General features: G+C 37.2%; 1 protein-coding gene across 9 annotated transcripts in view; it reads left to right on the forward strand.

Moving 5' to 3' along the window:
• LOC129241174 (MOB kinase activator-like 2) overlaps nt 1-14,575 on the forward strand; it is a 117,294-nt gene that overhangs the window by 59,736 nt on the left and 42,983 nt on the right. For 6 of the 9 annotated variants that reach the window (XM_054877370.1, XM_054877371.1, XM_054877372.1 and 3 more), the window contains one exon: nt 9,087-10,543. The exons of 2 other annotated variants lie outside the window; for them this stretch is intronic. In XM_054877370.1, the coding sequence (XP_054733345.1) occupies nt 9,513-10,543 (1,031 nt within the window). In that variant the 5' untranslated portion in view covers nt 9,087-9,512. The remainder of the gene's footprint in view (nt 1-9,086; nt 10,544-14,575) is intronic. One more of the 9 variants, XM_054877374.1, reaches the window with a different exon arrangement.

Consider the following 14,575-nt stretch of genomic DNA (forward strand, 5'->3'; position numbering starts at 1 on the left):
TTTAATTGTACACACAAGCGAGTGTGGATAATTTTTTTTTGGTTTTTTTTTCCTTTTCAAGCTATTTAGATAAAAATCACGAGCTGTCGAGCAGCAAAAGCTCAAGCGAATCGGTTAAGAATGCACAGAGAGTAATTAGACAAAGACGTTGCTTAGGTTTGTCGGGATCTGCAAAGTCATCCCGTGAAAACAAACAGTGTGGAGCGTTCATTGTACCCGCACGCAGCTGTGCTGAGCTGAGCTCCGCTCAGTTCATTTGTCACAGCTAATTAAACCTGCTCAGCATAGCATACAATCAGACGAATTCATCTACAAACATACATGCGTACATATGTTTTGCACAAATGGTTTTCTACTTCTTCACTTTGTAAGCTTGCACAAGCATTTGCCTTTCTATTAAAAAAAAAAAAAATCAGAAGTTTTGTTTGTTCTATGCGGCTTGTGGGGTGATAGGAGATTTGGTGGTAGGAGATGTTTATAGGAGCGCATAAGTATACAAAGTGGGTTGAATGGTAAGTGTGAGTATGCGCAGATATGTTTAAAACATTCATTTAATTGTCTTTCGATTTATATGCTTTCAATAACATTGCACTGTGGGTAAAATGCGTCGCTTTTCCGGCTAAAACTCAATTTTGATGGGCTGACATTTTTTCAATGATAATACTTTACTTCCATCGTACTTTGCGATGCCCACGAAACTTCGGTTAAGGGGTTAGGTGGGTTTGAAAATTTCAAAAAATCGATTTTTTTTTGTCTTATTAAATAGTATAATATGTTTAAAATATTCTCCTAAAATTTCAAATTGATCCGAGTAAAATTCTACGAGATAGACCCTTCAGAAGTTCCGCCCATCAGGCCATGTCAGCGCAGCGTTTCGCAGGTATGCGCGTTTATCTCAAAACTCGATTTTTTAAGTCGGTGGACACGATTTCTCGAAAAGTTATGAAGCGATTTTGTTCAAATTTTGCACACATCTTTGGAATAACATTATCAAGTTATTGAACGAAGGATTTTTTTTTTATTTTTATTACAACTAATTTTTTCGAGCCAACACATGACGAAAATTTGACCAAAAAATGTGTTTTTTTGTTCAAAGTCTGTCAAAAATTCAAATTAAATTTTTTTTTTTTCCTTCGTCCAGTAACGAGATTTATCCATGTACTAACGAAATATTTTTGGTTTTTTGATTCTAATGAATTGACGGAATTAAAGTATCTCCAGTTTTAGAAATACTTATGAATGATCCGAGAACCTGCGTAGCAAAAAATTTGCATTTATACTCAATGTCGAAAAATTGCAATCGCAAGAGTCAACAAGCTTATTCGCCTCTTCACGCTCGTTCCACCTCTCAGTACTGCTCAACAAATTTACCTGCGCACACAACAGGAGCACATTTTTCGGTCCCTGTGTACCACTGTCGAAGAAGAGACGGGTTTTTGACGAGAAATTTCACATTGCCGTAGAACGCAGAGTCGTGCTGCCTACAGAATCATGCTGCGAGCGGGCACCACACGCGCTATGGCATCACAGGAGGCCGATATACGAGATGATATTAGGTAGAGTTTACGATGCTCACTGTCAGGAAAATCGGCTCAAAAAACTTATACAAAAAAAAAGGAAAAGTAAAGAAAAAAAGAAAACAAAAGAAAAAAAGAAACAACAAAAAAAAAATTAAAACATGGGATACTTGCAGATTTTAAGACCGTACCGATTTTCGATAACAACAAAGTAGTTGATGTAGTGAGTGATGTACAGAATGTGCTACCTTAGAAAAATAAGTGATACTCTGCGACACCGACTGATATTCAAAAAAGTAGTGCGTTTAGCGCAGGAAAAGCAGCTATTAAAGCAGCTATTCGTTTCATTGGCCTAAAAGGGTTGTTCAGATGAGGATAGGCCATTGCCATTAGGGCTTGAAAAAATTATAGCCCCTCAACATTTACCGGTTTGGACTATTTTTCTTTTTTCTAATGCTCATTACTTTGATTAATTTATCAAAACTTAAAAAGTTGCCGCGCAGTTTTTTACCCCTTAAATTTAAATTAGTACAATAGAGTGCAAGTTTGAAGCTGCTAGAAAAGTCCGTTAATGGTTTATAATTGAATTAAAAAATATTCAAAATAATAAAATTAAAATATTAAAATTAAAAATCTTAAAATTTTGTAGATTTTTTATAAATCTTGTACAAAGTCTGAAGTTTGGATTAATATGGCCTTTATTATATTATACGGCCTATATTTTATAAAAAAATATTAGATTTAAAAAATATAAAAAATTTAAAAATAAAAAAAAATGAATAGAAACAATTATTAAAAATGGGAACATACTGAAATTAAAAAAAAAATAAAATTAAAAATGTTGATGCTCTTTTTATAAATCTTGTACAAAATATGAAGTTTGAATCTTTAGTATCGAGTAAACTATATTTTCACAACAAATTATTAAAATTAAAAATTTTTTTAAATCAACAGATAATTAAAATTAAAAAATTATTAAATTTAAAAAAATAATTACAATTAAAAAATATAAAAAATTGAAAAATATTAAAAAAATATACAAAAGACTTGTCAAAATGTTGAGGTTCTATTGGGTAGTCGAAAAAGTCTTTTCGTATATCTAATCAAACTTCAACTTTTTCTTAATATTTATAATGAACTTTATTAAACCAAATATGTACCATTTTGGTCGACCACTTTTTGCCATTTTTCTTCTAGAGACATTATTCCATCAGTGTAAAAATTTAGTGGTTTCTCGGCGAAAAACTGCGACAAGTAATTTTCATAGGCTTCTATTGAAGCCAACTTTACTCCATTAAGGGAATTCTGCATTGACCGAAACAAATAGTAGTCCGATGGTGCAAGGTCAGGGCTATATGGTGGATGCATCAAAACTTCCCAGCCAAGCTCTCCTAGTTTTTGCCGATTCATCAAAGATGTGTGTGGCCTAGCGTTGTCCTGATGGAAGACGACGCCCTTTCTGCTGATCAGTTCTGCCCGTTTTTTTGCGATTGCTTGCTTCAATCTCATCAGTTGTTGACAGTAAAGTGTAGAATCAATCGTTCGAGCAGGCTGGAGCAGCTCATAGTGGATGATTCCTTTCCAATCCCACCAAACACACAGCATAACCTTTCGAGGCGTCAATCCTGGCTGAATGTTTAGTGCCTTGGCGATGTCATGGCAGCTTATGTGACGGTCCTGGTCAATCTTTTCCATAATTTCATCGACTTTTTCAACGATAGGTCGACCGGAGCGAGGTGCATCTTTCACATCGAAATTTCCAGAACGGAAGCGAGCGAGCATTGTTGTGCTACACGAACTGATACAGCATCGTCTCCGTAAACTTCACAAATTTCATTGGTGGCTTGCGTAGCATTCTTCCCTTTTTTATACAAACATTTCAAAATATAGCGAATTTCTTCATTATTTTCACTCATTTTTGAACAGCTATAACTTTTTTTCAACTTGTCCGAATTTAATTTTTTTTTGGTTAAATGAAGCTTAAAATGTCACCTTTCTAACACCATATAATATGACACAATGTGATTGGTAGCACTGGAGATAGATGACTCCAATGACATCTATTGACAAAATACGAAAAGACTTTTTCGACTACCCAATATATTCTAATTCGCGTACTGTCCCCTTTATGAATTGAGGCCTTGCGACCCGGTGACTACTTGTTTTCGTAGGGAAGAGCATGAACCAGCTCCCGTTAGCTGTTGAGCAATGCCCATGATCGTAGTATGCAAGTATTTTCAGTAGTCCTTTCCAAAAGTCTGTTGAAAAGCCTAGTCATGTGATTGGCGAATGAAATAATAAGTAAATAGTCATAATAAAAGAAATAAATTTGGTAATTTTTTAAGTCGGGTACACTTAAAAATTCACAGTTGTATAGGGTTGAATGAATACATTTTTCAACAGCTGCCAATGATGAGCATTTTTTAAGTTTTTTTTTTCAGATATGAACTTGAGTATGGAAATGTGAAGCCAATATTATTTTTGTGTAAGCACATGGAAATTTTCGGATTATTTTATTAAATTATGGTTTAAAGTTTTTGTTTTCACAAAACTTTTCAAGATTTTTCTAGGGAAGTTGAATTCTACCCATAGTGCAATAGAAGAGAGCAATGAAAAAAGTGTTACTAAATAAATATTTATTCTTAGTTGCACAAATTGAACGAACCCGCGTAGTACGGCTATGAAGGAATGAACGAAAAAGAAATAACAACGCCCCAGGTGCGCGTGCGATTGTACGTGGAATTTAGAAACGGCGGCTATAATTAAGCAAAACACCGCAAACACTATCATTAAAAATAAAATATGAATAAAAATAATAAAAGCAAAACCCACATACGTAGTTACAATCGGTTTTCGGCCTTTCTACTTGATTCCTTAATTCAATTGCAACGCCAACATTTTTTCGCATTAAAAGCACGCGCCAGCTTTCAAGAAGAGAGCGGAACATTTGCACATATGCATGCATATGTATTGGTGCATGTGTGTTTGATGATAGTTTACATTATAGCAAAATCGATTCGTACCTGTGCGCTGTAGTTGCAGCAGCTGCTATGGCGCAACACTTTCATGTTTTATTATATTAATTTTTTTATTCCTTTTTCAAATTTTTTTCTTGAATCTTTGCCAAATTTGCGAGCCATGGAAACTTGCATGCCTAATAGAAAATTCCACTTGCACTTGAACTTTGCTGCATTTACTAATAAAAATTTTGCTCACCAACTCTTTTTCCACAATTACACTCTTCTTATTTTACCCAAACTCTGACCTTCATTCTATTCTATTGCATTTTATTTGATTGCTGTTTTTTTTGTTGGAATTCTCTAAAGGTTGCGCAAGTTTTCAAATCAAATTACTCTAAAATGCCCACGAAGAAACCTGCGTGATTTCCCTGTCTTCTTAGCTGCTGTAGCGCCTCAATGCATGCGATGCCTCAATGCAGAAAATTCCCTCTGCACTTTGTATATTTGGCATTAATGAGTAGGCAATGCAATGCAATGCGGTCGTTTCACTTGCAATTGTTCGTAGCTACTTTTTGGAAAGGGCAAAATGCCAACATGGATCATTATCGGCTGTAATCTTCTGACGCATTTTTGGGGTGAAATAATTACGTTTATTGTATTTACAGTGTCTTATGAGGTGAACCACTGTTTGAGGGAGAAATGAATGGTGAGCAATCAGGGATTTATAATGGACGGTGTTGATTAGAAAATAAATGTATGTAAAAAAAGAAAAATAGTAGTAATAGTAAAATATTGAAGCAGATGAATGGTGCCGAAAAGTTTGCGAAAGTCGAACCAAAACCGAATCTCAAGAAAAAAAAAAAATTATTCATTGAATCAGAGCAATCTTCTCTACATACCAGCGCAGCGGAGAGGTGGGAAACTTCATCGCACACAGTCTTTTGTCAACTGCAAACCTAATGCAATAATAGTTTTTGCGCCATTTTTTTTATACAATGCTCAGCGTTGCTACCTTTAACAAAGCTCGCGTTTTCTGTACGTCCATTTTCACATCACTTTTTTCAGTTTTCTTTTAGAGTTGGCTTATCAGCATAACTTTGTTAGTTTCGATATTGGAAAAGTTAAAAAAATACTACTTAAATTAAGGAGGAATAATAAATATCTAACATTTTTTATTTCACAGTAATGAGCTTACAAGCCTCCTAAAGAAAATTTATTTTCACCAAAAGAGTAAGAAACCCTTTGAAGTGGCACGATGCACTTTTAGAGTTTAGAAAAAAGAGCATTCTAAGAGTACCTCCTTTTCTTAAACGTTTTGATCTAATGAAGTACTGAAATGAGTATGTAGAGGGCATAATAGTTATACCTTGGCGTACCAGCTAAACTTCCAGTATAATGCTTATAATCCTTTTGGGTGTTTGGCCCCGCTTCTCCTTCTACTTGTGATGTATGACTTGATGTTGTTTCACAATTGCAGGGCCCTATAGTTTTAAGCCGACTCAGAACGGCAGATATTATTTATGAGGACCTTTTCATGGCAAAAATACACTCGAAGGTTTACCATTGTCTGCCGAGGGGCGGCCGTTATTAGAAAAAACTTTATCTTCTACGTTCTTCGAATGGTACTCACGCACCAACCCATTCGGCTACGGCGGCAGCCTTTCGTAACAAATAGAGGTTGTTTATAGTGGCCCGAATCTGGACATCTCTTACGTGAGAGGATAAAAACTTCGTACAGTGGTCTAAAACATCATATTATCACTTAATGTTTTAGGCACTACCAGGGATATGATTCATATTCGTTCACTAGCCATTGTTGCAGTTAGAGCTTGGGTTTCGGGCAAATCATATCGTGGGAATTTACTATTGATAGGCCTATTGAGAGAGGGGGTCCAGGAAGCTGAAATACAAAACAAAGTGCGTTTATATATTTAACATTCCAAATGTCAAAAACGATCTTTGTTCCTTTCCATACTGTCTCCTCGTGGTGCCCCTGGATGACAACTGTATAAGGTGAATACAATAATTGCTTATCTAAAAATTATTTGCTATCCAAGCGAATTAGATACTCAGCGCTTGTCATGTCGGGTGTCATGTGGAAACTAATTGCATTTTTTCGCCAAACCGGGTAAAGTGAAAAAATTCAAAGTACACTTAAAATCATTATTTTAAAAAACCTTCTAAAACGGTCGCTATACCCACCTGCGCCAACTCTGATTTCATACATCTTTCTTTCGAGTAAGGCATTTCACATTACACTGCAATATCTTTGAGATGAGTCATGAAATTTACAAATCATACATAAGTAGCCATTAGCTGTACGTGTTGCCACTGATTGTTCTAATTTCGAGGCCTAATTTTTCCAAAGCAACTAAAGTGACCTCTAAAGAAATAATAAAAGTATATACGTACATACTTGCAAAGTACTGCTACTGGTTACTTCGCCTTGAAAGTTCAACTTACTTTATCTGGCTTAGTGGCTCATTGGGCTGGTCGGTGTGGCGACTTCAAGGCCCTTTATCAGCGTTATTCGGCCGTTCCGCACTGTGCCGCTCGGCTTGTTTCGCACGCAAAGCCGATGCGTCAGTCGACGCAGAGCGGCTGGTCATTGGCGCACATGTGTACATACAAACATACACACACATACATACACATATATATGTAGTTAGTATGTAATCCTACTCTAAATGTCTACATAATTTTCCATACAAAATGCAACAACTGAAGCGCATGAAATTGAGTTTTAAGATTATGAGCGAATACAAAGTACTACGTACCACATACATATGCACTTACACACATCCCTATATGCGCATGCATGTGAATAGTTTATATGCAAGCGAACATTCTTATCAACAACTGAAACCGCAAATGTGACGCTGACGCACTGAGGCCATCGCGCAGATTGGTTGGTGGTCAGAGATCGAGCAACAGCTGTTCCACAAATGTTTTGCTTCAGTTACGTTGTTCGAATGCCGATTTATATGAGCGATATGCTGGCTTTTATTTTGCTGGTCTGTGCATATTTTATTTTTTTTTTTTTTTGTAATTTGTATATTTTTATTTCATTTATATTTTTCATGCTTCAGTCCGTCCGTGTGCGGTTTTTATTGGTTCTGTAATGCGCGAAATTTTCCATAATATAAACGATCACAATTGACGCGACTGCTGTGAGAAATTACCCATTTTGAATACGAATAATAATCCATTTCGACAATATGGTGCGATTTAGTGGCACTCATTTCGCGCAAATGTATTTAAATGCATAAAAATGTGCGCACGTAAATTCAGGGGATCGAACGTGTACTTAGTAAGTCATGAGCAGTCAACCAATCAGTCGGTCAGTTAGTCAGTCAGTTACTTTGTTTAGTCACACAGACCCTGGGATTTTAGTTCCGTTCCGTCCGTCGCTAGTACTGTTTGTTGTGATGTTTGTGTTGTTCGTTTAATCACCGAAATATTGAAGCAAAACTTGCGGTTGGCAAAGCAACTAATAACTAATAATATAGTAAACAGAAAAAGTAACGTACAATTATTTTACATTACTAAGTGGCTAATAAAACCCATTAAGAAATAAGCGGATTTTGGTTTCACGGTTTGGCCGACCGTGTGTGATTGCTGGTGTGGCTTTGTTAAATTAACGCAGTTTTTTCCATTGTTCTAATTTTTTATGTGCCTTAATTGTTTGTTTACATGCTTTTTCCCAAAATCTTTTACTTAATTTTCTATTGTTTTATTGTTGTTCGCTTGACCATCTTATTTGGCCGGAAAAATATATGCATTCGGACCACTGTACATCCTCAAACACATTTCAGTATGCTTGAAGTCCAAATTCTAACTCAAGCCGGCTCATATTACGCCTAACTGAGGGTCCTAACACAACCATGTCGAAAGCATCATTCTCACAAAAGCTTCTAAAATTTCGAAAATGTTGAGCTCTCTTGCTCTGAGTGCTTGAATTTCGGTTGTAGAGTTCAAAATCGAATTCGAAAAATCGAATTTTCGTCAAGCGATCGTCATGGTTATATTAGAGGACTTTTTAGGGCACCCTTTATCGAAATATTCACCTACAGGTATATTTTTTCGAGTACATTTGCTTAGTTGGTGGACGACACTTCCACTTAGCTAGCTCATAAATTTTCCCACTAGCGTCGTTCTGCTTTGACTTATCGGATTTCGTTTGCTGAATGCGCTTATTTGTTATTGTTTTTTTTCGTGTGATTTTGTTTTTGTGCTTAGCATAAATTTTCCAAAATTTTGTGCTAATGATATGCAGAAAAACAAAGATAAAACAAAAAAAATTAAACAAAGTATCACAAACTGCGGCCATACAGGGTGCTGTGACTCATAACAAAATTAAAAATAAATGCATGTAAAAAAATTATATTTATTTGTTACTTACCTGACCTCCACTAATGGTGGTGGTCAATGGTTGGTTTGTGGAAGGAAGCAGCGAGGTCATTGCATTAATGGACGCATGAATGAATGATGACATGAATGACCTATCAAACGGCTGGCTCAAGAATTCAACAAAGTCAAAGCGTTGACTTTTTGACCCAGACGTTGTTGTAGCCAAAATAATTTTCCTTATACTTCTTTTCCTCTTTAGTTCTGTTTTTGGAAAATTTCTCAAAGATTTATAAGAAACACGCACACAAAAACAAAAAAACAACAACTAACAATTCAATGGGAAAAATAAATCCAACAAAAAAAAGTAACAAAAAAGAAAACAAACCAACGATAAAGACGGCATCGCACAAGAAAAAGGTAAAGAAAAGTGTGATATGGAATAAAAAGTGCGCAACCAAGTAAACATTCGTTAATAATTCAAAAAAATAAAAAAATTAAACAAAGAATAATAATAACAACGAAAGACTTCATAAAATAATAATAACAGCGCAAGTGGGACGACGGTTGCCCTTGCGTTTACCTGCGAATTAGCGTCTCAATCTTGTGGTCCTCTCACCAGCTTCATCTTCAATCCAATCCGACTTGATTTAACCTCTTTTCGAGGTGCACAAAAACCTTTGAAATTATGTTGAGAACGCCCACACACATCGTGGAACTGAGTACGAATTCGACGAGTCCATTGCTACAAAAGTTCCACGTCAATAACGGCCCCAACGGTGGTGGCTCTACGAACGGCTCGAGCGCCGTCGGAGTGAAGGCGGGCAGCTGTTCGGCAGCAGCGGCGGCTGCGGCTGTGGCTGCAGTGCAATATCAACATCAACAACAACAAAAGCAAACATCTAACAAATTTTTCAATGATCGACAGCAGCAACAACAAAAACAAACTACTGGATATCGATTTCAAGCCAAGGGCATGAAAATCAACACATCATCCTCGGCCGCAAAAGAACACTTAGCAAGCACTACAACAACAACAACAGCAACAAGTGTAGCAGCGTCCACACCGATATCAGCTGCAAGAAGCCTCTTGTCATCGACGCCATTCATTTCGTTTAAGCGTATCAAAAAATCGAAAACAACAACAACGAATTCATCATCAACAGGGCGCTCGAAACCGAATGGTTTAATCGCCGCTGCTGTGGTGGAACACGTTTATGTACCGGCGTCGGTTGCTGCAGCAACAGTGAACGGTCAACCGTCGCAGCAGCAGCAGCAGCAGCAGCACGAATCGCCAGCTGGCAACAACTATCAACTTTGCAGCAGCAACAGTAATCACAACAACAATAATAATAACTATTTAAAAGCTGAAATCGCTTCGCTTACTGGAAGCACAGCACCTCTGGTGAAATCATCTTCGTCATCCTCGACCGCCTCCTCGACGGCGTCATCGAATCAATCGGCGTTCTCTGTAGCGCCGCTCTCCGCTTCTGCCTCGGCCGCAAGTGTAGGTAACGCGAGCAATATTAGTTGCAGCACACAAAGCACCGCGACCTCCGGCACCAACTCGAACGCCTCCAGTGTTGCATCGGCCGCATCGGTCGTTACAATGTCGCCAACAACACAGGCACCAACCAGAACCTCGTTGTTCGATTCGTGTCATCGGAAGATACGCCTAATCGGTGGCGGACCAGTCGCTTTTCTAGGCGGACTTGTGGCGTAAGTTTTTATAATTAAATTCCATTTAATTAATTTTTCAAGTCTGTATATTTATGATTTCATTAATTTATGTTATTAATCACAGTAGAAAATTATCATTTTGCAAATCTATTGGAGAGCATTAAGCCCTTACTTGGTTTGGTGTGCACTTTTTAAAACGGATTTTTTTTCCAATAAAAATTACCCTTTGTTCGGAAATGGTGGAAGATATTTGAGTCAAATAATTTGTAACACCTCGTTAAAAAATCTTCCGTCATCAGTACCTTCTTTCACATTATTTAAGAAGCGAAGTGCCTGCGCACCCAGTCGATGAAAACAAGCCAGAATTTTATAAAAAATATAATTGGTGGCATCTTGCAAGAAGTAGTGCTTCTCTGCTAAGCGCTTTCTACTATGTCTTTGGCACGTTTTGCTCGTAATGTTGGTGCATTGTCGTCAAGAAAAATTACTACCTGGAAAATATTTAGGGTTCAAATATTGAGGGTTAAAATGAAATAAACAAACTAATGGTGCACTTTTGTCTGTTACGGCACACTGTTTTCGCCTGAGCAGGCCCCTGCTGAAATTTTCCGGGGATATTTTAACCCTCCATCGTGTCTAAAAATTAAATATTTTTCCGATTTTTTAAAATGAAGGTCAAAATAAGTCACATTGGCGAAAAATATTTGGTTAAAATGTTTCGCAAAAATATGCGCTAATAATTTTTAGTTTAGACTCTTAAAGGCAATATTGTTTGCCAGAATAGCTCTATAAGAGGTTTCTCAATTCATTTAGATCAAAGTAAGGCCAGCTAGAAAATATTTAGTACACTACAAAAAAATTGGCACGTTTAGGGACCAATATTCTACAGCATTTCCCGTCTCATAATTATACTAACGGATTTTTGTCTTTTTTTGGTTGCTTCCCGGTGTAATTATTGCTCTTATGCGCCATGCATTTGTGACAAACTTGTCGTCTTGAAAATTTATACATTGGCAGTTAGCGCCATCTATGCGTGAGTTTCAATTTCAAAAGCGTACATTTGGTAGTAGACGAATTTTATGGCAGAGTATCAGCGGTTTACTATTGTCTGTCGAGGAGGAATCGTTACTAAAAAAATGCTATCTAATCTATTTATTCTGCTCTTATACCAGTGTAGGTACTCTAAGGGGAGTCCGAATTAGAAAAGGTCTACTTTTGCATATGAAATGTGCGCCAACCTAAATCCCATCAATTTTCTCCATTACAATAGCTCTGGTTTGCTGTAGATATCTGCTTGTTTGGAGGTCTCAGAATGGTATTAAAACTACGTTTTAGTGCTACTGGAGGAGCGCCGAGTGGTAGTTCAACCATTTCCCCTACCTACCTACCTACCTCGATGAAATGTAGTTCAGAGTAGATCCGAAAATGTGCAACTATTTTAGGCTTTACTTGTCTTTTACTAAAAAAATCCACAACAGCAGATTTCCCAAGCTGGCTTTATGCAAGGCTGTTGGAGTCTTGAACTTTCAGAAATGCCTTTTGTAAAATTTCTAAGTAGTGCCGTTATTTTCAAATCTAGAGCGTCTCATAAAATGAAGCGGAGAAAGCGCGCTGGTGGCTGACGGCTGGCTGCAGTGAAAAGCCTTTTCAAAGGATTGCATCACATTTCAGTAGAAGCTTCAAAACTTTTGACTTGAATTTTGACCTGCGCTCGTCGTTTTCATTTGTATTTTTTTGTTTTTTAACTTTTATGTTTTAAGTTATGAATGTAGTGTCGTAAAATAAATTGTCAAACGGTTGCTGCAACAGCATTTGCCCACCTCAACCGGGCACCGAGGATAGTAATGGAGGTTCATTCATTCATTTAACGTTGCTTTGAACTTTTAACTGCCTTTAAATTGCAAAGTCAAGGCATTGAACTACATACAGACAAAAGTAGCCGCAATGTATGCGCATAGATACAAACGTACTCGCATTTAAAGCGGTCAACGCAACGACTGACGCTAGGCAACTGTGGCAACCGCACCTCGCGGCTTGGTAATTCAATTAAAGTTGACTGCCCCCAAAGCGCCGCTGGCTGTCGAGCCGCCGCGCTGTTGCTGCTGATGCTGCTGCTGCTGATGCTGGTGATTATTGTGCATCGTCGCATACAACTGGGTGAGCAGGCGTATGAAATAGCAAAAATAACAAAAACAACAAGCGCTATGAGTACTCATATTCAAGTGTGTCTACTATTTTTATTCTTTTACTTGCGGGTATTTGTGTATTTATTTTTTTGTGGGTCTAATTACAAGTGCCGCAGTGCTGTTGTGCGAACTTCTTTTAGAGTAGCCGGGTATTTGAACTGCATCAAGGCCTGACTGCACGGCTATCAGGTGCGTGGGTAACAACACATCGAAGTTTTTTTTGGTTTTTTATATTATTTTCTTCTATATTTGCAGATTTCTATGCTTTTTCTCACATTATTTGCTTTGTATTTACAGCAACACTAAAACGGCAGCAGTTGTCATTACTGTTGGAATTTCGCAGTACTTTTTATTTAATTTTTTCCCATTTGGTTAGACCGCGTTTTATGACTGGTACTTTTTTGTGCCATTTTTTGCCTTCAGTTTTATTTTTTCACTTTTTCTCCCTCTGGCGCACTATTGTTGTTGGCTTCGAGGCTATCCGCATTGTTGTGGTTGCTGTTGCCATTTTATGCTCAGTCACATCTTTTGTGGTTGGTTACTCATTTGTTAACAATTTTGTTTGTTTGTCTGCCAGTGGTGGTGTTGGTGCCATTTGTTTTTGTGCGATTTTTTATAATTTTTCACCTCGGCAATGGAACTTGACTTGCGCTTTTGTGCGTCGCCGCATGGTGGCTGCCGTGGCTGTGTTCCTCTTGTTGTTGCTAGCTTTCCGGCTTTCCTTGCCATCAGTTGGTGTGCCAAAGCGACTGTCAAGTGCAGTTGGTCAGCAGTGGTTGGTAGCTGATTGCTGATGCAGTTAGCCGCCAGTCAGTTACCCAGTCACCCAGTCAGCCAAGCATTTAGCCATTTATTGTTGGTGTCAGTTAGGCCATTTGCTTACGGTAGTTCATAATTTCAATTGTAATTGTTATTGCCTACTTTTATGACTGACTCTTCGCGGAAGATTTCGAAGACAGCAGCAGTCGTTAACGGCCACAGTAGCAGATGCTGTTGTTGCACGGCTAACTGCTGTTTGTTAATTTCTATTTATTTGGTTATTAGTGTTTGCTATTAAAATTTGCTATTTTTTCTTCATAGCTTCATTTTTTTCTTCATACATGAAAATTATTCAAAACTCAAGTCAATCTAGTAACTACAATTTTTTTACTTTTAATTGTAGTTACTGCCCAGACGTGTTTTGTTGCCAATTAGCGTTAAAAGGTAGCAAAATATGAATAACTTTTTTATTTGCAATTCGCCTTGGCGAGGTTGTAATCAATATTTGTTTTCAGTGCTAATTTTTTGCACAAACTATTTTTATCTTCCACTCGTCTGCGCAAAGCTTTTTTTTTATTTGTGTTAGTTGGCTATTTTGAAAAGAAGTATATAAATGAAATAAATAAATAGAAATGTATGAGTGAATAATAAATATAAATTATTTGTAACAATTGTTCAGCTCCTGATAAATGCCACTCTTTGTGCCGCTTTTGTCAAAGTATATTTAGTTCTATTGATTGTTGGAAGAATCAGCCTAAACTCACTATCAATACTACCTTCCTGAGCACACCAATGGGTTCAAGGCGTTATACACTTGACCTATGTGAATGCAGGGCTTTTGCTTCGAGACAATTAGCAAAAAGCTAACATATTTTTTCACCGGAGCTCAGTGTTCCAACGACTAACTTTCTCAACTTAGTCAGACATTTTTTAATTAGAGATGATAATATTTTATGCCACGAAATATTTGAGAAAAAGGCTGAAATTCCAAATTGTATTGGATATGACTCGATAACTTTTTCTTCCGTAAATCGCTCTTTTATACCGACTCCGAATGGCAAATGGGTTTTTATGAGGAGCTATTTCATGGCAGAAATACACTCGGAAGTTTGACATTGTCTGCTGA

Source organism: Anastrepha obliqua, chromosome 3, assembly GCF_027943255.1.
Source record: "Anastrepha obliqua isolate idAnaObli1 chromosome 3, idAnaObli1_1.0, whole genome shotgun sequence".
NCBI classification, from domain to species: domain Eukaryota; kingdom Metazoa; phylum Arthropoda; class Insecta; order Diptera; family Tephritidae; genus Anastrepha; species Anastrepha obliqua.